General features: G+C 40.0%; 1 protein-coding gene across 5 annotated transcripts in view; it reads left to right on the top strand.

The window, feature by feature from the left end:
- CYRIA (CYFIP related Rac1 interactor A) overlaps window positions 1-17,372 on the top strand; it is a 103,409-nt gene extending 86,037 nt beyond the window's left edge. For all 5 annotated transcript variants that reach the window (XM_025454612.3, XM_025454613.3, XM_049095664.1 and 2 more), the window contains 9 exons: window positions 2,107-2,228; window positions 3,504-3,609; window positions 5,442-5,578; window positions 6,050-6,127; window positions 6,298-6,414; window positions 6,505-6,584; window positions 8,067-8,193; window positions 11,935-12,005; window positions 14,043-17,372. In XM_025454612.3, the coding sequence (XP_025310397.1) occupies window positions 2,107-2,228; window positions 3,504-3,609; window positions 5,442-5,578; window positions 6,050-6,127; window positions 6,298-6,414; window positions 6,505-6,584; window positions 8,067-8,193; window positions 11,935-12,005; window positions 14,043-14,106 (902 nt within the window). In that variant the 3' untranslated portion in view covers window positions 14,107-17,372. The remainder of the gene's footprint in view (window positions 1-2,106; window positions 2,229-3,503; window positions 3,610-5,441; window positions 5,579-6,049; window positions 6,128-6,297; window positions 6,415-6,504; window positions 6,585-8,066; window positions 8,194-11,934; window positions 12,006-14,042) is intronic.
- Window positions 17,373-24,131: the final 6,759 nt, after the last annotated feature.

The following is a 24,131-nucleotide window of genomic DNA, read 5'->3' as shown; positions in this document are numbered from 1 at the left end:
TCTGTTTAAAACACCCATATCACCTTGAGAAAAGTTTGGGAAAGCAGGAAAGGTTAGGGCTATAAAGTGATTAATAGCATACATAACAATGTACCTGAGAATTTTCCAGAAACAGTGGAAAGGTTGAAAAGGATAAAAGAGTAACCTAGCCTCCCAAGCTAGATGCTGTACTGTAACCTGGTGGGTCTCTGTCATGGTCCTCATGCTGCGCTCACTCCCTTGGGCCTTCCAGCCAGCTCAAGCTCATCCCTTATCTTGAGTGATTTCTACTCCTCCCAGAACACATTCATCTTTTCCTTCTGAGTTCTGGTACATGGGCACTTCTGTCCCTTCTCCTTCCCACCCTGATATCCATCTCACTTCTAGAAGGCAGAGTTTGCAAAACACCTGGATAGTCTATGAGGGCCTATGATTTTTCTTTCTAAAGAGAATTACCGTATGCCGATGAGCTTCATCCTTCATTTCCCAGGCAACTCTACCAATTTCTTAGGTCCTAGGAGGACATATAATAAAATGGTCTAAAAATGGGCATCACTTCTCAGGGGTCTGGCCTCAGATTAAGCATAAGTCCAACAGAGGTAACTGAAGCAAAGCAGCCACATCTGGCTCCTCCCTCACTCTGACACTCAGCCCTTTTGAAAGCCCACTCAGCACGGTCAGCGCCTCACTTCAATGTCACCTGTCTCCTGAATTCTGTCTTTCATACTCTCAGTAAATCATTACCTTCTTCAGGTAGGTAGCAACCCTTTGTGCTCCCTCCAAGACTAGTCAAACTGGGTTTTGATCTGGGGACATAAGTGGGGTCTGCTGAGAGAATTCACTACCTTAGGACTTGGACTTTTGAACATGAATTTTTAGGAGATGACCTCTATAGCCCTTCTCCATTAGCAGTGTTTTTGTTTTGGATGGAGATTGATTTCCTTATTAGCTCGGGCAAATAACCTATTTTATATGTATTGGGAGATAAAACCCAACCTTTACCACCATTCGACTTCCACCCACTAACCTTCACAAAATACTCATGGGGACAAGAACAGATACTGGCCACAGGAATGCAGCATAAAAGTGGGAATTCAGAGCTAAGGGGATGCTTCCGTGGCTGTTAGAATATGTTCTTCATTTGTGTAAACCTGAATGTGTCACTTATTTTTGTGGGTAGAATTTACAGTCAAGATCCAAAATGAGCAGTACAAGTGTCTTTAAAAGGAACCTCCTGTTGGGGGCGCCTGGCTGGCTGAGTCAGTAGAGCATGCAACTCTTGATCTTGAGGTCATCAGTTCAAGCCGCCACATTGGGTATAGAGCTTATTAAAGAAATTAATTAGTTAATTAACTAATTGAACCTCCTGCAATTCTTGAGTTCACAGTGGATGATAAATCTCAGTGCTTTCTCTGTATCAATTGTATTCCAGAAGGATACATCTCTGTCCCAGCTCTGAAGGATTACCTAATATTTTAAGCTTCTTTGTTTCTATGGAAATTCTAGAAGAAGGGCTGTTTTTCCCATCTAAACACAGATTCACAAATTTTTAGTCCTAACAGAACTATTCAGTAGCTCTTCCTCTTAAATGTGGCCCCCAAAGACAATATTTATTCCTTATATTACCCAGTTAACCACTTAGCACGTAAGTGTGCAAAAAGTATGTTCTACACAAATAAGGTGCCCGCAGTGATCCCAACATGCCTTGGTGTAACGTGTGCAGAGAGATGGACAATTGTCTTGAACAGAGTCACGGGCAGAAGTTGTGTTAGTTTCCTTTTCTAGCAGCTCATTACATTAAAGAGTAAAGACAAGGGATCCCTGGGTGGCTCAGCGGTTTAGCACCTGCCTTTGGCCCAGGGCGTGATCTTGGAGTCCTGGGATCGAGTCTCACGTCGGGCTCCCGGCATGGAGCCTGCTTCTCCCTCTGCCTGTGTCTCTGCCTCTCTCTTTCTCTATGTCTATCATGAATAAATAAAAATAAAATCTTAAAAAAAAAAAAGAGTAAAGACTAAACCTACAGGAATCAAACAGGACTGCCTAGCTGGTGGAACTGAACGCCGATCTTCTTCCCAAGCCGTTTGTAAACACAAGCCCTCTGTGTCTTTTGGTTTCCCTTCTGCTCAGATGCGCAGCCCACAGAAGGAGAGAGGGAAATCTGGAACCAGATCAGCGCCGTCCTCCAGGATTCTGAGAGCATCCTCGCAGACCTGCAGGCTTACAAGGGCGCGGGGCCAGAGATCCGAGATGTATGCCAATGATAACACTGAGCTGACAAGACCCTCGGACGAGAAGGGAAACCCACACATGCACACACACCCAGCAAGATTAAGTAATAGCCCTAGTATTTCCTAGTGTACGAGGAAGAACAAGGAGGGTAATGTGGTTTTTACAAAAGTATGAATGGCCCCCTTTATTCTAGTACGTTAATCTGAGTACACGGCACTGTAGACCATGTAAGATATTAGCCATTCTTCTCTCAGTCATACCTTTGCTAGCAGAGGACTGACGTTTAAGCAATCAATTCATCAGCATGTTACTTCATGTAAGGGAAACATACATATAAAGTCTCTGGACAACAGTTGAAATATAAGTCACAAGGAAAAAAAAAGAAATATAAATCATGAGATCTGGGTTTGCACAGATTCCCCAGCATCTTGTAATAATTGTGTCAGGTCCCACAGTATCACAAACGACAGCTGTAAGCTAGCTTGCTTTAAGTAGCCTGCAGGTCTCCATCTTGAAATGGCTTGAGTTTAAAAAAATAAATCCCTGAAAAAAAAAAAAAAAAAAAACACCAAAACAAAAAAAAAAAAAAAAAAAAGAAGAAGAAGAAGATTGTCAGCGTGGCTTTTAAGACTTCATAATGCCTTAAAGGCAAGAAACTTCACACTCCTTTTATTTGACATGATTAGTTTTGTGGAAGTATCAACACATACACACATACCTTACTGCCAGTGCCACCATCTTTCCGGGGAAAAAATCCCACTAACGTAATCCTTCAGCTGCTGAAACCTAGACAAAACATCATTTCAAAGAAAGTGACAGCCTCTTGAGAGGTAGTCTTTCTACTTAGGGGTCACCATTAATTTAGGTGAGGTAGGTAACATCACAGAACAGAAGGCGTGTGACACACATTATAGACAAAGGAAGACATCTGTAGGATCTGCACTTTCTAATGAGCACTGGCTCTACTTCAGTAGAATCAAAATGTGATGGAGGAAGGCTAAATGGCTTCCAATTAGATTTGCAATTTTTTTTTTTTTGCATTTAAAATAAGAGAAACAAGATGCCGCAGGATCTAATTGTAGGGGCACTTGGACTATGTTCAAGGGCTCAAATCTCCATTCTAAGCGAGCATCTTGGAGGACAGTCCAGTGAACACATGTCACTTTAACAGCACATTAGCAAAGTATACTAGGAATTGTATTTTCTTAAAACAAAATCCTTTCTCAATCTTAAGGCATTTTGATGGGGTACTTTTTGCCTCTTTTTAAACAGACGATTGTTTCATGTTTTGGTAGGCGATTCAAAATCCCAACGACATTCAGCTTCAAGAAAAAGCTTGGAACGCGGTGTGTCCTCTGGTCGTGAGGCTAAAGAGATTTTATGAATTTTCCATAAGGCTAGGTGAGTATGTGTTTATAGTTTTCATCCTGTGTGTGAGGTTCTGTTACGGGGTTTGTGACAGGATTAGGAAGAACTAGCTCAGTGCGCTGGGGAATGGTCTACATCCATCGGGAGTGTCTTTGGAGAGGCCAATCATGGACAGAAACACCTGTCATTTTCACTTCCTTAAATTCATCTCAGCGTTGCTTCCCCTGCAGTTATCCACACATCAAGAGTGTCTTTACTGGTGGGTCCCTCCAGTCTTGTTCTCAGCCAAGTCTCACTGGTAACGGTTTTGTGGGCTGATCACATTTCTGAATGACAGAGAAGTTGAAACAAACAGGTTACTTGCTAACTGAAAAAGGACTTGATTTGCTGGAGACATGTGATAAATTTAATATAGTAAAATACAGGAAAAACAAACGTTCTAAAGACAGACCTGCTTTTAAGCTTTAAAAACACCTGTACAGATACAGGATGGCTTTGCAGAAATGAAAGTAAAGTCTGGCTAACAATAGCACCTATATGACATAACCACTCCTCCAAGTGTAAAGCTATATGGGATTTCATTAATTACTATATTTGGGATGAGGAAAGGGATAGTCATGTTCTACTTTACTTTTGCTGTAAACAAATGCCACATTTTAAGAGTTCAACAGAGAAAGTGAAACAGTTTGGGAGGATAATAGTCATGGTGTTGAGACAGCTTGAAGCTAAGACCCAAAGGGAATGGTTGAATGAACTGAAACAGCTTTTCAAGGAAAGAGAGCTTCTGAAGACTCTCAGATAGCTTCTTCTCTGTTTCCTTCTTTTCTCTTTCGTCAAAGTGTATATCTTGACCCAATGAACTGAAATCCTCATGAGCCAGATATTTAACAGAACGACAAAGATCCACCTGTCACAGCAGACCAAGGTAGAACTGGCTACCTTAGAAGGCAGTACATTCCCGTAAATGGAAAAGATAAGAGATATCCTTGTAAGGATGCTGTAAAAGACAATTAAGGGACTGTAGATCAAGTGCCAGCAAACTTGTCTGCAAAGACCAGATAATAAACACTTTAGGCTTCTGAGCCAAAAATATTTGTTGCATTGACTCCACTCTGCCACTGTAGCTCATTAGTAGCCATTGTTAATACATTAAGGAATGGAAATAAAGTGGGGCTATGTTTTAATAAAACTTTATTTGCAAAAATTGACCATCTGCCAGGTTTGATCTGTGTTCCATAGTTTGCCATGGAGCATTGCTTAAATGAGTCAATATTGTTAGCAATATGTTGAAGGGAAAACTGGAGGGAATGTATAGAGATAGACAAGAGGGAGTGATGAGACCATTTCAAGGGCAGTAACAGAGGTCGATATGGCAGTGGGTTGCAGAAAAGTACTGCTGGGTTAGATTAGAGAGTAGGTGCCGTGAGGAGCTGGAAAGGGACCCGAAGTCTCTCTGGGCAGTGCAAATTATCTAACCCGTGTATTCCAGGTCACCTCCTCTCCTCTCTGTCATCAGTGACTGTCTCATGCACAGAACCCAAAAACATGTATCTGTGGTTTCCAAACAGTGGTAGGAGTTGGCACTATAGAACACTGAGAGTTGAATTGAGCTTTGAGAGACACAGAAAAGACTGTGTGGCCCTGGGGGCCTCCCACAATGGGGTGCCAGGGGCAGCCCTTTGGGCCTGGGCTCCTTTCTCTTATCCACACACATCACCCTATACACAGTTATGGGAAAAGACATGGAAAAGCTAGATCCAAGCAGGTTTATCTCTGAGAATGTCAACTGGGCCTAAGAACTGTGCTTTCTTCTGAAAGATCTCCATGGGCCACCTCAAATATATATTTATCACTTTGACTTTCAGAAAAAGCTCTTCAGAGTTTATTAGAATCTCTGACCTGTCCACCCTACACGCCAACCCAACACCTGGAGCGGGAGCAAGCCTTGGCAAAGGAGTTTGCGGAAATTCTTCATTTTACCCTTCGATTTGATGAACTGAAGGTTAGACCACATATGCTACAACAGTGTAACAGACTTGTCCTGAGCACCTACTGTGTGCCAGCACTCTGCTCATGCTGTGGGGTGGGGATTAGATGGGTAAGATGTAGCTCTTTCCCTACGGAGACAGATAATGTAGTGAGATTTTGCATCCCTAATAGTAAAACTGATTTAGGATGGTGGCTTGGGCATGGAAATTCAAAATCTGCCAAATGCAGTAAGAGGAAACCTTTTCAAGTATCTGTCCTGATTAAGAACAAGTATCCTTTCCCTGAAAGCTATCTTATAGTAAAAGCAGGGCATATATTAAAATAATGAGGCTCTCAGTATTTATTTTTAACTAGAAATTGCTTTGATTGTTGGATAACGAAGGGACATCCTGGTGTATTTACCAAGGCTAGTGTCTGGGTTCCTGATGCATGTCCTCCATGTGATGCGGAGTCGTGACCTTCTTTCCTCTCCTCTGAATTGCAGATGAGGAACCCAGCTATTCAGAATGACTTCAGCTACTACAGAAGGACGATAAGTCGCAACCGCATCAACAACATGCATGTGAGCCCCTGATCCGTACACCCATTCTCCGCATCTTCCTTTGATTGTCCCATCAGGCAGGGCACAAGGAAAAGACAGTCCTCATCTGTAATTCAGTTTCCAGCAGACGCTGTTTGGCAATTTTTGACCATGTCTTTATCAATTGCATCTTCTCTTCTTATTTTCATCAGCTAGACATTGAGAATGAAGTCAATAATGAGATGGCCAATCGAATGTCCCTCTTCTATGCAGAAGCCACGCCAATGCTGAAAACCCTTAGCAATGCCACCATGCACTTTGTCTCCGAAGTAAGTGGGGCTGAGCACCCAGGTGCTTTTCTCTTAATTGCACGTAAAAGCTGCTAGCAAGGCTAACATACTTTTGTGTCTCCCGTTTAGAACAAAACCCTGCCAATAGAGAACACCACAGACTGCCTCAGTACGATGACGAGTGTTTGTAAAGTCATGCTGGAAACGCCGTAAGTGAAATCAGAGGTGGATTCATGGTCTAGAGTTCACCTAGAGAGAGCTTGTCAACATGATTGATGGGGTCAATGATGAGGATGATGATGACAATGGTGGTGGTGGTGGTGGTGGTGGTAACATTTGGGTCAGCACGTTAACATTTACATGTATATTACCTGAATTAATTTCATAAGGAACTCTGGGTGATAAACGTAATCCAGCCCCATTGTGTAGTTGAAGACACTGAGGTCCATACTGGTTCACTGACTTCCCAAAGGTTGCTTAGCTTGTTAGGTGGCAGAACCAGAACTCAAACCCAAGATGCTGTAGAAGATGGGGAAGGGCCAGAAGGAGGCTTACATGACTGGGTATTATAAATATATTGGGAGAACGGGTTTGATAGAAGATTTAGAACGAAGAGCGGAAGTGGTAAGACTGTTGCAAGAATGATAATGGACACCTCTCTCCCTCTTTCCTTCTCTTTTCTTTTTCTCTCTTCTCTTCCCTCACTGCCTCTCCCTCTGTCTCCCTCTCTCAGCAGTTTCTTTGTACTCAAACTAGTTGCTGGATTTGAGAAGTGGCAGAGGTTGTAAATGGCGAGGCAGCGTGGTGATGAGGAAGTCCACACCACAAGCCAGGGTTCCGGTTATCTCATTAGCTACATCTGTGCCCTTAGACGGGTGGTATGGCCTGCCCAGACCTTGGTTTCCTTATCTGATGAAGTACTTGTAAAGTCATCTATGTGGCGAGGGCTTGGGAGGGCCAGAGACCTCAAAAGTGCCCTATGAAATGTGCTCCTCTGTTCAAATGTAAGATGGTGTTAACTGCAAATATTTCACTTATACCAAAGTTAAGATTTATTCCAAGACAGAAATAGTAATCATCTTCATTGAGTGCCCAATTCATAATGAAATAGATGTTAAGAAAGCCTCTAGAATTATCTTGAGTTATCTGGAGCATCAGGGACCCTGTTAAAGTAAGGGAACAAAATCCAAACTCCACAAATACTCCCAGCCCAGGAAATGGTACATAATTTTTTTTATGTATCTTTGCCAATCCAATTCAATCCACAGCCTGTGTCCTAACAAAGGAAGTTACTCTGACTGGAGACATGATAGCTGCTCTGTAGAAATGAGCCTGATTCTTTTTCTCCATAATGAAGCCATTATTCTCTATAATCTTGGACAGCCAGAGGGACCTGCTATAAAATATTCAAGATTGATGGGTGGGGGGAGTGATGTACGTGATGAGCTGGCCTGCTGAAGGGCAGAAGAGAAGAGAATTTACTGCCCTCTAATTTACCTTATTTTCACACTGAATTGCTGGTTGGATAGATTCAAGGAGAATTATCATCATGGGCTTCTTTAAGAGCATATTAACCTGGTTGTTGCAGGTCTGAGATTGTTCTCAAGAGATGATTGGAGGAGTCTAAAGTAGCCAGAAATGAACGGGCTCCGGCAAGGAGGTAACACAGCTGCATTTCTTCTCTCTTCCAGGGAGTACCGGAGTAGGTTTACAAGCGAAGAAACGCTGATGTTCTGCATGAGGGTGATGGTGGGAGTCATCATCCTCTATGACCACGTCCATCCCGTGGGAGCTTTCTGCAAGACATCCAAGATCGATGTAAGAATAGTTATGAACTCTGCTTTCCAAATAAGAGCTCGTGCATGTTGCCAAACAGATCTTGCTTCTCTCTCTCTCTCTCTCTCTCTCTCCTCCATCCACCGCTGAGAGGGATCTCTCCAAGATGCAAGCCCCCTCCTGGCAGCTATCCTCATAGCAAGGAGTCTAATCTTTTCCATGTGCCTACAGCAAAGCATCCAATCAAAAATCATAGCAAGACAAAAAAAAAAAAATCATAGCAAGAGCTCAGAGATACTAATCCCCTCAGCCTGCAGAGTTGCTGAGCACATGTGAATGGTCACTTAGTTACAAACTGCCCCTTCAGGGGACCCAATGTGCCGTATGGAGAAAAAAAATTATATATATTTATATATATATTTATATTTATATATTAAATATTATATATATATATGTTATATGTGTCTTAAAGTGAGCAGCATTGGGAGATCTTGGATTATAAGACACCATGGTCAAATTTCAAACAACATTCCAACTTCCTCTCCTACCACCCCCCACCAGTGGCTCTACCCAATTGCCATGCCCTTTTTTGTCGTTGGAATATGCTTGAACCCTCTTCCTTGCCCAGAGGGCCTTCCCTTCTTTCTGATGGGTGGATTCCTTTAAAACATTCAACAAATGTCACCTCATTCAGGAACACATCTCCTGGACCCTGCATGGTTAGGACCTCTTTTTCTCCTCTGGCCCCCAGAGCACTTGCCATTTTGGATTTTCTGATATTCCCTCATAGACTCCAAGTTTGATTGTAAGGGCAGAGACCATGATCTGTATACCCCACGTCTGCTCTACTGCCTAACGTTATACCTGACATGGAGCATGACACTCAATAGATACTCCATACCGTTTTTACTGAATGAATGAATATAACTGGAAAAACACGTGATTTTGGTGTACAAATGATTTCTGTCAATTGTAGCATAAAACACATCTCTTAGCTCTCATCTGCAGCATCAACCCAATAGTATATCCCATGTGTTAATATAAAGCCCTTTTAGGGCAGAGTAGGCCCTTTTGGGATTAACTTATTCTGACCGTGCTAAGTTTAGGGAGCATGCTCAGTTTTCGCTCATCTGCACGGAACAACATCTCTGATACTTTAGTACCATGCAGACAGAAAGTCTTCAATGCAGACAGAAAGAGGGGACCACAAGTCCAAAGACTGTAAGGAAATGTATCAATTAAAGTGCAACTTAGATTACTTATTTTGAAGGTCTGGGTTTCTAGCACAGCTAGTCATGGTTCTTCATTGAGTCTTTGTTTTTTAATTATTATTTTGTTATTTTCTGTTTACCAAGAGAAAAAAGGATTTGGTACAAAAGAATTAGGAACATGTAAGAAATCAAACTACGGAAAATTAAATGTATCTATAGTAACCTTACCATAGGTGGATGACCATCGTCAAAATGGCAGCATATCTACCTCCCTTCCCTTTATATGGATGTTTGCGTATATGCATGTGTGTATGTACTTAACAAATCAGCACCCTACTATAATTGCTCTTTTAAAATAGCAATTATATCTTATTTTTTTCATACCAATAAACATTTTTACTGTATTCTTTGTGAGGCTTTAACATTTGTTTTACTATGGGTTGAATATAAATAACTCTATTAATATGAGGTTGAATATAAATAACTCTATTAATAACTCCATGAATATCTTTGAATGTGGATTAAGTTTATTACTTAGTACTCATAGGACATTCTCATTTACCAGAGCCACTTGTTAACTTGTCACAGAGTCAACAATTAAAAATACACAGGGTACAAGTATGGCTTGTTAGCGCTAACCCTTAAAAATCTTGTCCTTGCTGGTCATTTACTGAGTCTTTCTGTTGAGGTCATAATCATTATATCATGTTAAATCTAACCACATTTAGTCTTCATGAAGTCTGTTTTTCAGTCTCACTAAGAAAAGCTTGTTCATACTGAAGTTTGTACGTTTCTCTAAGAAAGTTTAAGTTTACCAAATACACATATATTCAAGATGGGCCATTTTCTTTAATGACATCAAGGGGCTCCTTCAGATACCAGTCTGCTACTAAGACAGCAGTTACGGGCACCTAGTTCATAAACCTTTGAGTATCATCAGCTGTGAAAAAACAAATATTGATCGGTGAAGCCTTGAGTTGAGTGTCATTCATTATAGACACTTACAAAGAACATACCCTGGAAACCCAGATTAGGGAGAAGCTTATTTTGCTTAGAGAAGAGACAGAGAGTGATATTTGAGGTAGACCTTGGAGAAGGGTAGGATTTTCCCAAGAGGACTCCTGGAGCAGTGAGTCATCAGAGCACAGTCACTGAGACCCAGAAGAGTTGGGTCATTGAAAGAAGAGACACCATTCTTGGGTACCAGAAAGCCAGGCTGGAGTGAAGCAACCACTACCTCTTTGATTTCCTGATAGTATGCAGGTACTTATCAGAGAACCTCGGGGTTCTCTTCTACCACTAGATCAGGAGCTGAACTTCAAAAGGAACCAAATCTCTACATCCCTGGACTGGATCCCATTCTTGGAAGTGAGCAGGCTCAAGATGGCACATACCTGGCTTGTTTATAACCTCTGCCTATCCTGCAGAACATCATGACAGACATCTCTGATTGACCATGACATTCTTTCTCGATGAGCCCCTATGTGACCCCTAAATGATTCTCAACCCTGTGCTTCTGGCTACCCCCATCAATCTGCCAGGATCTCTCAGGCCATAAGATAAAACCTCCTACATACCACGAGTATACCCACACAAAATATTTGAAAGAGACCCTTACAAAGAGGTCTTTGGTCCACCCAAATTCAATACCGAACGTGAACATCTGAGTTTAAAATGAGCGATTGAGTTTTTTGTGGGAAGATGCTTGCTTGCTTTGTCAAAAAAAAAAAAAAAAATTCTAGGATATGCATAATATAATGCGATCTATATAAACTTAGTTTTCATACACTTCCCAAATTATGAATAAGTTATATTCCAATGGCACAAAAAACTAAGGAACTTGCCCAGGTTCACTCAGGTACTTAATAAGCAAGGATAGAGGAAACCCAAGCAATCCACCTCCAAGTAGTTCATGTTCTTAACCTCTGCCTATCACCAGTCCCTTCCTAGTGAGGAAGACAGAATATTCTGGGCACTAAAATCTCCAAGACTGTCTGATAAACACCACCATACTATGAGGGGCACAGAGAGGTGCTGGTTACTTCCACCTGATGAAGGTAATGAGGTACACAGAGGCCTCCTGGTTTTGGTGATCTTTAATTGTGCCCTAAAAAAATAATAAATTAAATTAAATTAAATTAAATTAAATTAAATTTTTAAAAAGGTAAGGTTTTGCCAGTCAAACAGTTAAAGGAGGAATAGCATCCTGGAAAGACAGATGGCATAAAATCATCAGGTTTGTAGTTCATGCAGTCTCCACTGAGCAGCTATTGGGGGGAGAGGCCTGCATGTGGCTCTAGTGCACAAGACAAGATCACTGTCCCAAGTCTTTGTGCCCCAATGCCAGACACATGAAATGTTCAACGGCAGTACAGTGTAAAAAGTGATCCACAACTTCTAGTAGCGCCTTAGGAGCAAGTTACTAACAGGGAGCAGGGAGGTCTATTGGTCATTCTGATTCCCCTGGGCAGACATAATGTGATCTGAACATGGATAGATGATAGTGTGAGTGGATATTGTCATGGACACAATTGCTGAGGTGCTAACAAAATGTTGTGCTTTCTCCTCCCAGATGAAAGGCTGCATAAAGGTGTTGAAGGAACAGGCCCCGGACAGCGTGGAGGGGCTGCTGAATGCCCTCAGGTAAGCTTCAGCCCCTTGTGACCCTTCAGAGAGAATTCAGATCTAGATGCTGTTAGGGACCAAGCACTAGAGCACCAGGCTTAAGCCCATGTGTACCTTCACATTCTTAATCTTGGCAACACCCAAGATTGAAGTTGAAGTCAGCACCATTTTTATCATGGCCTCTTTACAGATGGAAGAAACTGAGATGTAGGGAAATGAAATAACTTGCCCAAAGTCACACAGCAGACGACAGAGCTAGAACCTAACCCTGGGTCGATGTGACCTTATAGGCCACGGGCCTAACTCCAGGCTGCACTGCCTTGTAGTTAGTGGAGACTCCTCAGAAGCAGCAGCTTCCCCTTCACTTGGCTGTACGTGAGAATTGCGGGTGGCTTTTGAAAACTCTAATGCTCGGGCTTCAACCTGACCCAATGAATTAGAGTCTTCAGGCTGGGGACTCAGGTGTCCATTCTGTGTTTGCTCTAAAGCTCTCTGGATGACCTGCATACACAGCCACCAGAACTGAGAACCCTGATCTACCCTGTCTCGATGCCCACGCATTTGGCAGCTATGGCTCATGTCAGCTTCTCACTGATGACAGTTGATGTCCAAGCAGCCTCTCTTCCAAGGATACATGTGCTTCATATACTCCAGAGAAGGGATTATTTTTTAGCTATAACACATCTACAGGAAATTGTTGAATCATACTATGACGTAAATCATTCCAATGCTGGATTGCAATCTGGAAGGTTTATGGTCCTCGCTGTCTTATTCATCTTTGATTTTTCTGAGTTCCACTCAATGCTGTGCATGCAGTAAGTGATCAATAAGTGTAAGTGGAACGGATCGATAATCTTCTCCCTGTTTACAACACTCATGTCTTCTACTCCACTCCTGAGCACGTTGTCTCATTTAATTATCACAACTCAGAGAGGGAAGGTGATCTCTATCCCCATTTAATAAATGAAGAAACAGCCACACATTTAATGAACAAAACTGAGGTTGATGCCGTTTTGTGGAGTTGCTAGGTCATCATTCTTCAGAAAAGGTAGCATTTACAGAGGAGCCTTCCAGATTCCATGCATGAACGAAGCTTTTCTCCATTGGTGCCCACTTCATGGCAGCCTGGATTCCCGTACACAGTCAGATTTTGGTGCCTGATTTTTTTTTTTTTTAACTTTCCGGCTTCACTCAGTCAAGCCAGGCTTGGTGAAGAGCAGGACACTGTGCTGAGCAGTGAGTCCCATGGTTTCTTGTAGGTACTATGATGAACAGAGAGCGTGCTGGCTTTTGAGGTAGACAGACTTGAGTCCAAATCAGAAGCCACAGTCTCGCTCACAAGTCATTGTCAGATCTGTGGTCTGAAAAGGGCCATTTCACCTCCCTGAATCTCAGTTTTCTCACCTGCAAAATGGAGGCAGGAACTGTGTGGGTGAAATGAGAGCTTACACGAAGTGCCTAGGACTTGGCAAGGTTTGATGACATGTTAATTCCTCTTTCCTTCCTTTTCATAAACCACTCCTGTGGCAGGTGAATGTGAGGATGTTGACTGCACAGCTTTTTTTTTTGGTTTGTTTATCTGCACGTGTGCCCCCTTGTGGTGGCAATGAGCATAGCACCCCAAGGAAAGTAGAAAACCATCAACATTACCTTTAGGGGTAATGTTGTGATCGATCGATAGAGATCCATGTTCTGAGATTTGTAAGTCAGCAGGAGGAGCCTAGAAGGGTGAGATGCTGCACTCCTTCAAGTGAAGTCTACCTCCCTGGAAAATGCGATTGCTTGTATCTCCTCCATTCACTTCTCTGATTAGATAAAATGCCTGCTTGTTGAATAACCACAATTCAAAATTCCTCTGGGAAAAAGAATCAAATATTAAATGCATTTGAGAATACACTGGGCATCAGAGTGTGGCTATTTGTCTAAGGAACGAGCTCAAGTTTGATTTATAAATATCCATTGTGTTTCTCAAGGTAAAGACGGGCTGAGAGTCATCATGCAGCTTTGGCAGAGCACTGTTTACACACTGACCCCCATCACTTTCTCTCCACGCAGGTTCACTACAAAGCACTTGAATGATGAATCAACTTCCAAACAGATTCGAGCAATGCTTCAGTAGAGCTCTGCTCAAAGAAGAGGATCTATGTACTGACCTCAGAAGATGTATATGTTTACATAATTTAATACAGATTGATGTTAATACTTGTGTATTTACATAACCGTTTCCTTCTTGTCACTGAAATATACGGACTTTAATTTGTATCTTGACTGACTCGACCCAGCAGAGCATAAATTGACTTGAGAGCCTTACCTCTGATGTCTAAAACAAAACCCTCTTCTCCAAGGCCAAAATTTGGAGATAATTGATCTTTACTACTGGAGTCCTTTAACTACACCTGTAACAATCCAAAATTCCTAATAGTTTGTGGTAGTGTTTTAATTCTAGATGTGTAATCTCTCTGGGAAGTATACTTATAGAAATACAAAGTATTTGATTTCCTGTGTCGGCTTGGCTACAAGAAACACAACTGTTATCCTGACAGAGGGAGAGAGAAATCCAAGAAAAGAAAAATGCATGTGAAGACACAAACTCAAGTGTTTTGAATTCAGCACGCCCCCCTCTCTTTCCTCAGACTGCAAACCACATGTGCAGCTTTTTTGTTTGCACGTATTTTATTTATCAACATAATCCCCTTCTGTCTGGATTTATATTCCTCTAACATCCCATTTTGATTCTGCAAGAGGTAAATCACCTGTGCTTGAAGCCGTTTGTAAGAAAGAAGTGAGAATACATAGATGTGCTGTCATAGCTGAGCTGTGAAGCTGGTTGTCTTGGAAGTGGGGGACAGGTTGAGAGGAAGGACATACAGGCAACGGGACAGTCATCTCTCTGCTTCAGTCCTCTGGCTTTGGGTAATTTTGCTGACACTCCAGTTGTCTGTGAGGTGCTAGTTGCACAGCCCCTCCTAAAAGGAGCCCTGTCCTTTGTGGGCTGATATGTGGCAACCAAAGTCTAGGGTACTTCACTGATTACCAGAAAACTGGGGAATTCAGAGGGGGAAAACCCTACATTTTCCAGTTCCCTACTATTTAAAAGGTAGCTCCTCCCTGACCATATTGCTAGCTTGTTGCAATGTGTAAAATTTTGGTCTGAGTACCTGGACTTAGTCCTAGCCTTATTGATCCACCAGGTGATCTTTGGAAGTTCACTTAAGTTCTCTGTGTCTCACTTTCTTCATCTATAAAATGAGCAATTAGAACATGATCGCCAAGAGCCCTACAAAGCAATGAGCCAATACAATGACTGACTCTGTTATGCTTCCTTCGTAAGTACAGTCTAGGAAGCATCACCCCACCTTTTCTTAATGATTGAAGATATGACAAGGCCTATGATCTGCAGATCAGAGCTTATAATGGAATCTTGTAAATCTCCTATTCCAACCTTCCATGGAAAAATGAGAGGAGGGTGTAGCAAACGTGATGAACTCCCTGTAGGACTAGAGCCCAGGATCCCTCACTCCTGACTCTTTCCCTCTTCACCAAGTGGCCTATGCATATGTACTATGGGATGAGATTGGACACTTTTAAGTCAATCTTCAGTCTGGTTTATATTATTACTTGCCTATTTCTAATAGAAGGAAAGAGCTGCCCAGTGATTGACAATCCCAGAAGTTGGGCATGGGTACATCAGGGTTTCATTCGCCATATCCCAAAGAATGAGCTGTCACAATTGATTTCCAGACTTTAGTGTCCAGCTGGCATTCTCTTGAGTCCTCCAAAAAAAAAAAAAAAAGGGGGGAAACATACTTTTGTTTTGCTTTATTTTTAACAACAACAAAAAAACCCAGTCAAGTGGCAGAACAGATTCTCTGGTTTATATCTAAATGTCAGTCAACAGAGAAAGAAAAAAAGACCCTTTTCCTTAGAACTTTTCAAGCTGAACAAGTACAGCTGCTTGGGTGGGAGAAAGTGGTTCTCTCATCAGAACAGAAATGCACTTAGATGGCCTTCATGATTTTTTCAAACCTAGGGATTTTAACACCTTTGAAGAAGCCAGGAAATGGGGTAACAATGGGTAAACAAATTCATTGACTGTTCAACTTAAGAAATGTTCAATTTGGCAGCCACATATTATCTTTAAGCAGCAACTGTCAAGACAAGAATTATAGAGGCACTCAATATTTATCATCATTGAGTCCATTTGTTTCCTTTATCGGGTGAGGAGCTTAAGTCTTGGAGACAGGAAAGGACTTGCAGAGTAAATAGTTGAGCACATTTATAATTTTTAATTAGACTTTTATCAAATGGGACCAAACATATGGGAGGGGCTGCTGGCCTGCCCCAAATTAGCCCGGCCACCTTGTTTCAAAGCTAAGATTCACTTAAACATGGATTTTCAAAAGCCTAGGGCCTGAACTATTGCCTCTGATTATCAGGAGGACAAGTTAATTGAATGTCTGTGATCACTAACGGGTAATGGATCTTGGGTCCATCCCTAAGCTACCGTGGGAGACAAATTCTTTTAACAAACTGTCCTCCAGGCATCAGGAGGCCACGAACAATCATGGTTTTTCTGTGTGTGCTGCATGCACATGTGTTCAAGACTCATGGATGGTTTAGGGGAACGTGCTAGCCACAGTATCCATGTCGATGTTAACTATATTTCATATTTGATGTTTCATAGTATTCAAATAAACAGTGTTTTCCATTACTCAGATATTTATTTTGGGGCAGGCAACAGGTGAAACTTACATTTCTCAGATGCACTGCTACTTTGGCATCATAACTTTGTTCTCAGAAGTTTTTCATGCATCATTAAGAACTACTAATCAAAAGTAAGTGGCAATGAATGTTTTTGAATTGTGGTAGCCCATTTGGGCTGGAGTATTTATTAACAACCAGAAAGAAAGTCTTGATGGTAATATCTTAATTGTTAGTTAATCTCATGCTTTATTATTTGCTTCTAGTCATCATCATTATATCAAGACATTAATGGTAAACTGAGGTTTTTGACACATCATCACATTTAAGTAAAACAAATAATAATCATGCTTCCTCAAAAGAAAAATGAAGCCTACCCAATCTTGGAATCCAATTGTGCAGTAGAATTCAGAGACTTCTCATTCAATCTTGTATCCAAACAGCTACAAATTTTTCTAGATATTAAGAATAAACAATGGAATTTTATCTTAAAGAACAAACATTTTGGAACTTAACTTCCCCATTACATCTGTAAAGGCTGTTGCATACACAAAGCTGTTTTAAAGTTGTCATATGTTGTTTTCTAAAGTCATTGTCATTTTTTTTTGCCTGCTTTGCCTCTTTTTGTACAGAAGTTTTGAGTGTGAAATGAAAATTAAAGTTTGGTACATATATTTAAAAATATACCTCTATTTTATATGATGTTCAACGTTGAGTGGGTGCTGAGCACACAATCACAGATATTTGCTAAAAACCGATATTTGCTAAACACCTGCTCTGGGGACCAGCAAATCACGCCATCTGCCTTTCACCTCTCTTTATATACAACATAAAATACACAATATATTCTGCTCTTGGTACCAGCTATATTTTATTCATTTCAGCAAAGCTCTTTCATTATTAAAAAAAGGCATAGAATAAACAGAGACATGATTGCTATCTAGAGATACATGAGACCTACTTGTCCAAAGATGCTAAGAAGCCCTGATAAATACCCATGCAGTCTATCTTTTGAGTGCAGTACCCCTTTATGGATTCGGCAAAGTCAGCCATTAACTTATTCTATATAAGTACATTTTTCAGACAACTTTAGCTCTAAAATAATTCTTTCAAAAATTGAGTATTAAAACTGTTTTAGAGCATCCCTATGCCTTTTAAGCTTTTTACCTGAGACCTAATTGTGTATGCTACCAAAGTGTCAGAGTCCCCAAAAGAGATCTACCATTATGCCCTATACAAAAGACAAAGGTACAATCATTAGAACTATTTGGGAAAAGTAGGAATGGGAAATTTTCTGTAAATTTTTTTAAAGATTTTATTTATTTATTCATGAAAGACACACAGAGAGAGGCAGAGACACAGGCAGAGAGAGAAGCAGGCTCCACGCAGGGAGCCTGACGTGGGACTCGATCCCAGGTCTCCAGGATCATGCCCTGGGCTGACATTGGCGCTAAACCGCTGAGCCACCTGGGCTGCCCAATTTTCTGAAAATTGACACACTGACAGATTACAAATGGACACGGGCTGGAAAGAGAGAGAAGAAAAGGGCCCAAGAGAGAAAGAGAAAGACTAACTAAATGAGTGTTGAGAGTCAAGAGACATGAAAAAAGGAGTGTATGTGTGACTGTCAAGAGGAATATAGCTACTGGCATGAGGAATACCCTTCATGCCAGCCAAAAAAGTTAGTTGTTAATCAGGGTTCTCTTGGAAGGATGGAGAGGAGTTCAACCAGCCACATTCATGAAACCTGGTGAATAGTGAATATATGCATTCTGTATTCACACTGACTTCATATTCTGGGGTATCATTAAGTAGATAGAATTTCTAGGCAGACATTTGCTGCCGGAAAGGTCTGTACTACTTTTAGCCATCACAACCTAAGTGATTAAATAATACTAAATAATATGTACTTACACTGTTTATAAAATTTACTGATACTATTCGTGTTCATTAAGTACATTATTCCATCCAGTGCCAGAATCCTGGTCTCTAATAGTAATAACAAAACAACAAACAAACAAAAACTTGCTGATCACACCCCCACACATCGTTTATACAGTGATAAAGAAGAGTCTTGACTGTTCCATCTCTTCAGCTCAAAGTCAGACTACAAAGAATGGAGATTTTCTGCCCTGGTCACATCAAGTTCCAAGTTCTATAAAAATACCTTTTGAAATTATGGTAAGTAGGATTTGAGATAAATCCCAGAATTTTATGTAGAGCCATTTAGGCTGAGACATCGTATAAACTCATTTAAGAAAATCTTTTCCCTATAAAATCTTCCAGTTTCCCCCCACAAATTGTATATTTCTAGATTCTTCTTTCTCTCTGCCTTCACTTACTGTTCATTTTTAAGTTGTCCTTGTTTGCCCCGGGACAGGCTTTGTTCCGAGTAAGGAGCTATATTTTATTGGCCATTCCTACTATACCTAAGAGGTAGAGTCTTCAGTGCTCTGACTTGAGGACCAGTGGTTTTAAAAGGCTCCTTCCACATTGAAGAAGGCTGTCTCTAGAAAATATCAAAAGTACTTGGAGGAAATTATAGAATTGTTTTCTCCAAAATGTCAATATGTCTGATTTTTTCCTTTTGTATAAGAGAAATAATGCAAACCCTGTGGGGAGGTGTAAAAAGATGGTACTGTTATAGGTGAATGTAAGTGGAGAGGATAAAAGGATAGAGAGCGGTAGGCTGAACCAGGTGAGCACTTACTACCTTCATGTGCCATGGGTGTTTCCACTCCCATGATATTACCATTAACATAGCCCCTCTTCTTCCTTGCCTATCTGAGGTTTACCTAGACATCAAGGCCTGGGTCATACTCTACCTCTTCTAGAAGTTTTCCCTAACCACCCTAATCCATGCTTATCCTCTCTGTTCTTGGTCTCTAATTCATTTAATATATTTGATGCCAACGCTAGGCTGAACAGCACTTTCCATGATTGCTTTTTACACTAGATGTTAAGTTCCTAAGGGAAGAGAATGTGTCCCTTACAGGGTCAAGGTCAACATAAGCCGGCAGCTAATAGAAACTACCCATAAAGGGGGAAATTCAGGGTTCACAACTATACACAGTAACAAAATATCTTCTCCCTTGGCTGGTCAACTTTATTCCTGGAGGAAATATTTACCTACCTGCCAGGATATGTTTAACCTCTGTGGACACAGCTTGCAGCTTGCAGCTGATATGCCTGGAGTCTAGCTGAGAAATTGGGCTGTTGTCTTGATCAAAAGTCAGAGTCAGTTAGTCCTGACAAGGGAAGCATGCTATCAGCTTAAGTCTAGCTTGGTCTGGGACAAGGCTGCTACTTCATCAGAGAACTGAGCTTGAGGCAAAGGCAAAAGGGCAGCAGAAGCAGAGGGTTTCCAATAACGGGACAAATCAATTCAGCACCTTGGATAGCAATCTAGGCCTGTTGCCCTAATAGTCCATAGCCATTTATCCTGGCATCTGCAAGTCCTGTTAGGTTTGTCCCTAAAACTCTGATTATCAAAGATAATATGTTCACTGGAAAAATTAAGTTGCTAGATAGCTGGAAAAGCATTTTTCTTTGTCCTGGGACTTCTGAATATCACATAAGACGGACAGAAAATAGTTTGGGAAAGGCCCACATATCATCTTAGGTTTTCATATTCATAGTTTTAGATTCAAGCCAAACTCATAGGAATGACTCTTTCTTCTTCTTTACCTTAACTCTTTCAGCTGACCATTGAGTCCTAACAAATATCCTTTCTAAAGAGGTCTCAAAATCAGCTTCTTCCCAGTTCATTTTGCTTTATTTCCTCTAAGCTTCACCATCTTTTCCTTAGATCATCCAGCCCTTACTCTCCCTCCTGCCCATTCTCTATACAGCCAACACTCATCTTCCTGTGACATGTATCTGACCATGTCTGTCTCATATGATTGCTTTTAGCAAGTTTCCTGAAATATGTTCCCAGATATGTTAATTGATGTTCTATCACCAAAAAAATGTCTTTTCAGTTTTCAAGTCCTTATAAAACAATGTTAAACACATTATTTTTTTACTTATTTTATTATTTGCTAACAGATTTTTTTTTATTTATTGTAAATCTCCACAAGAAGGTAGAGCATATTCTGCATGGGACTCAGCTTGATTCTACAGTTGATTTCTACACACACACATACACACACACACACACAATAGCTTGTTGGAATTTTATTAAGAATTTTTTAATTACATATCAATTTGAGAAGAATGTACATATTAACAATATTGAGTTTTCTAATCTGTAAATATAGTAAATCTCCCCCATTTGTTTAGAACTTCTTTGATTTCATAAGGTGTTTTTCATAAACTATCTGTAAGTAAAGATAGATTTGCTTTTTCTTTCTCAATACAGACCCCTTTCATTTCTCTCCTTGCCCTATAACACTAACTAACCTCTAGTATAATGCTGAACAAAAGTGGTAAGAGTGGACATTCCTGGGACACCTGGGTGGCCCAGCAGTTAAGCATCTGCCTTCGGCTCAGGGCTATTTCCACGGTCTGAGGATTGAGTCCCACATTGGGCTCCCTGCAGGAAGCCTGGTTCTCCCTCTGCCAAAGTCTCTGCCTCTTTCTCTGTGTCTCTCACGAACAAATAAATAAAATCTTAAAAAAAAAAAAAAAAAGAATGGACATTCCTATCTAGTTCCTGATCTTAAGGGAAAGCATCTAGTCTTACATCACTAAGAATGTTGTTAGTTGTAGGCTATATGTAGATGCCCTTTATCAGACTGAGAATCTCTTTTATTTCACTAAGAAGTTTTATCAGGAATACGTGTTGGATAAAAACACTAATTTTTAAAAGATTATTTATTTATTTATTCATGAAAGACACAGAAAGAGAGAGAGAGGGAGGCAGATATATATATATATATATATATATATATATATATAGAAGAGGAAACATAAAGAGGTTATGTTTGGTGTGTGTGTGTGTATATATATATATATATATATATATATATATATACACCAAGGGTATACTATTCAACCATAAAAAATAATTAGAACTTGCCATTTTCTTTTTTTTTTAAGGCTTAGAACTTGCCATTTTCAATGACATGGATGGCACTAGAGAATATAATGCTGAGCAAAATAAGTCAGTCAGAGATAGACAAATACCATATGATTTCAGTCTTATTTGTAATTTAAGGAACAAAACAAACAAGCAAAGGAAAAAAGAAAGGTAGAGAAAAAGAAAGAAACCAAGAAACAGACTCTTCACTACAGAACAAACTGGTGGTTATCAGAGAGGAGGTGGGTAAGGGGATGGGTGAAATAGATAAGGGCTAAGGAATGTACCTGTCACGATGAGCCTTAGATGATGTGTGGAATTGTTGAATCACTCTATTGTATACCAGAAACTAATATAACACTGTATGTTAGCTATACTGGAATTTAAATCAATCAATCATACACTAAAAAGCACTAGACTCTCAAAAATATAGCCTCTACAATGTACAACATATAGTCAATTTAGTTGACATGCAGAGAATCAGGGAACATTTATCAGTACAAAGAAACATATCCACAAATGTCAGAGATGATAAAATTAGCAGACAAAAACTTTTAAGAAGCTACTGCTAATACGTTTAAGGAACTTAAAAAAACGAACTAGGGGTGGTGGAAGGGGAGGAGGGCGGGGGGTGGGGGTGAATGGGTGACGGGCACTGAGGGAGGCACTTGACGGGATGAGCTGGGTGTTATTCTGTATGTTGGTAAATTGGACACCAATAAAAAATAAATTTATTAAAAAAAGAATACATGTTAGATTTTGGCAAATGCTTTCTCTGAATCTATTAAGATAATCATACTTTTTTTTCTTTTTAGTCCATTAATATGGTGAATTATATTGATTTTTGACTGTTAAACTAACTTGGCATTCCTGAGGTAAAGTCTACTTACTCATGTTTTTTGTACCTTTTACACATCTTTGCATTTGACTTTTTAAAAGTTTGTTAAGAATTTTTGCACCTACGTTCATGAAGGATATTAGCTTTTAGTCTACTTTTTTTATAACAGTTTTGCCTGACTTTAGAATAATTCTGGCCTCACATAATGTGTTAGGAAGTCTTTGCTCCCCATCAATTTTTGGAAGAATTTGGACAGAATTCACCCTTCACCATACTCCTTAACCTACCTAATTCCTCCTCAGTTTTCTTGTGTTAGCCTAATGATCACATTCTTTTGAAGCCTCATTTCCAATCCTTAGATTTTTACATCTTCTCTAGATATATGTTGCCATAACCTCTTTATGTTTCTTCTTTCATAACACATATTACACTTATAATTGCTTTATTACCATTAACTTTTTGGTCAGCTATAAGCTTCATCAAGTCAAAGTCCTTCTCCATCTTGCTCACCATTCTATCACAATTGCCTAATAATATATAGTCCATAGTAGACCTAGACAACTTTCTTGTTAAGTAAATTAATTTTTAACTAAATGTCCATTTAAGTATCTAATAAGAAGATTATTTTTCTTCCTGTGAGGCAAAATGTTGTCAAAAATAATATTGACAAATTTATTCATATTGTACTATCCTTAAATCCTGGGATAAATTCTATGTAGTTGGGGCACCTGGGTAGCTCACTGGTTGAGCATCTGCCTCTGGCTCACATTGTGATGCTGGGGTCCTGGGATTGAGTCCCACATCAGGCTCCCACAGGGATCATGCTTCTCCCTCTCCCTATGCCTCTGCTTGTCTCTCATAAATAAATAAAATCTTTTTAAAAAAAATTCTACATAGTCATACTGTGTACTTTTTTATAGTGTAGTATCATATATAACTGGCCTCTCTTTGGTTTAGTTTCATTTAGTATTTTTCTCAATATTAATAGTGATATTATCTGTTGTGTGTGTGCATGAAGAAGTATACGGGTTCACAATTCCTTATTATAGAATTAATTTCTTTAAAAGAATCAGATTTATTTTTTTCTATCAACTCTAGAATTAAAAAATGTGTAAAGACTTATGGGTTGGTTGAAGACCTGAAACAAATTAATTAAGAGATATTCCAACTGACATCTTTAGGGAGGCATTCTTAGTCAGTATTACTGATTTCTTCCATATTTGTGAGCCTTGTTCGTGTACTATTTACATTTCTCTTGATTTTAGTATTTCACATTCTCACAAAAAAATGGTATATTTTATCCATATTTAAAAATATTTAGCAAAAACTTTTATAAATTATTCATGGTTTCACTATTTTCTCTTTATCTGCAGTTACATACACTTCATTGAACTAATATTTTTGACTTTTTTGTTTCTTCCTTCTTTACCTTGACTAGGCAAATTCATGCTTTATCTGTTTGTGTGTGTGTACATGCATGCATGTATGTGTGTGCTATAAGAGTGAGCTGTTGAGTAGCTTAAAAGAGGGAGAGGGCTTAAAAGAGGGAAGTGGCTTAAAAGAGAAAAATGAGCTCAAATTCAGA

Source organism: Canis lupus, chromosome 17 (assembly GCF_003254725.2).
Source record: "Canis lupus dingo isolate Sandy chromosome 17, ASM325472v2, whole genome shotgun sequence".
NCBI classification, from domain to species: Eukaryota; Metazoa; Chordata; class Mammalia; order Carnivora; family Canidae; genus Canis; species Canis lupus.
The sequence above is the reverse complement of the archived record's forward strand: the minus strand, read 5'-3'. Positions and strand labels throughout refer to the sequence as shown.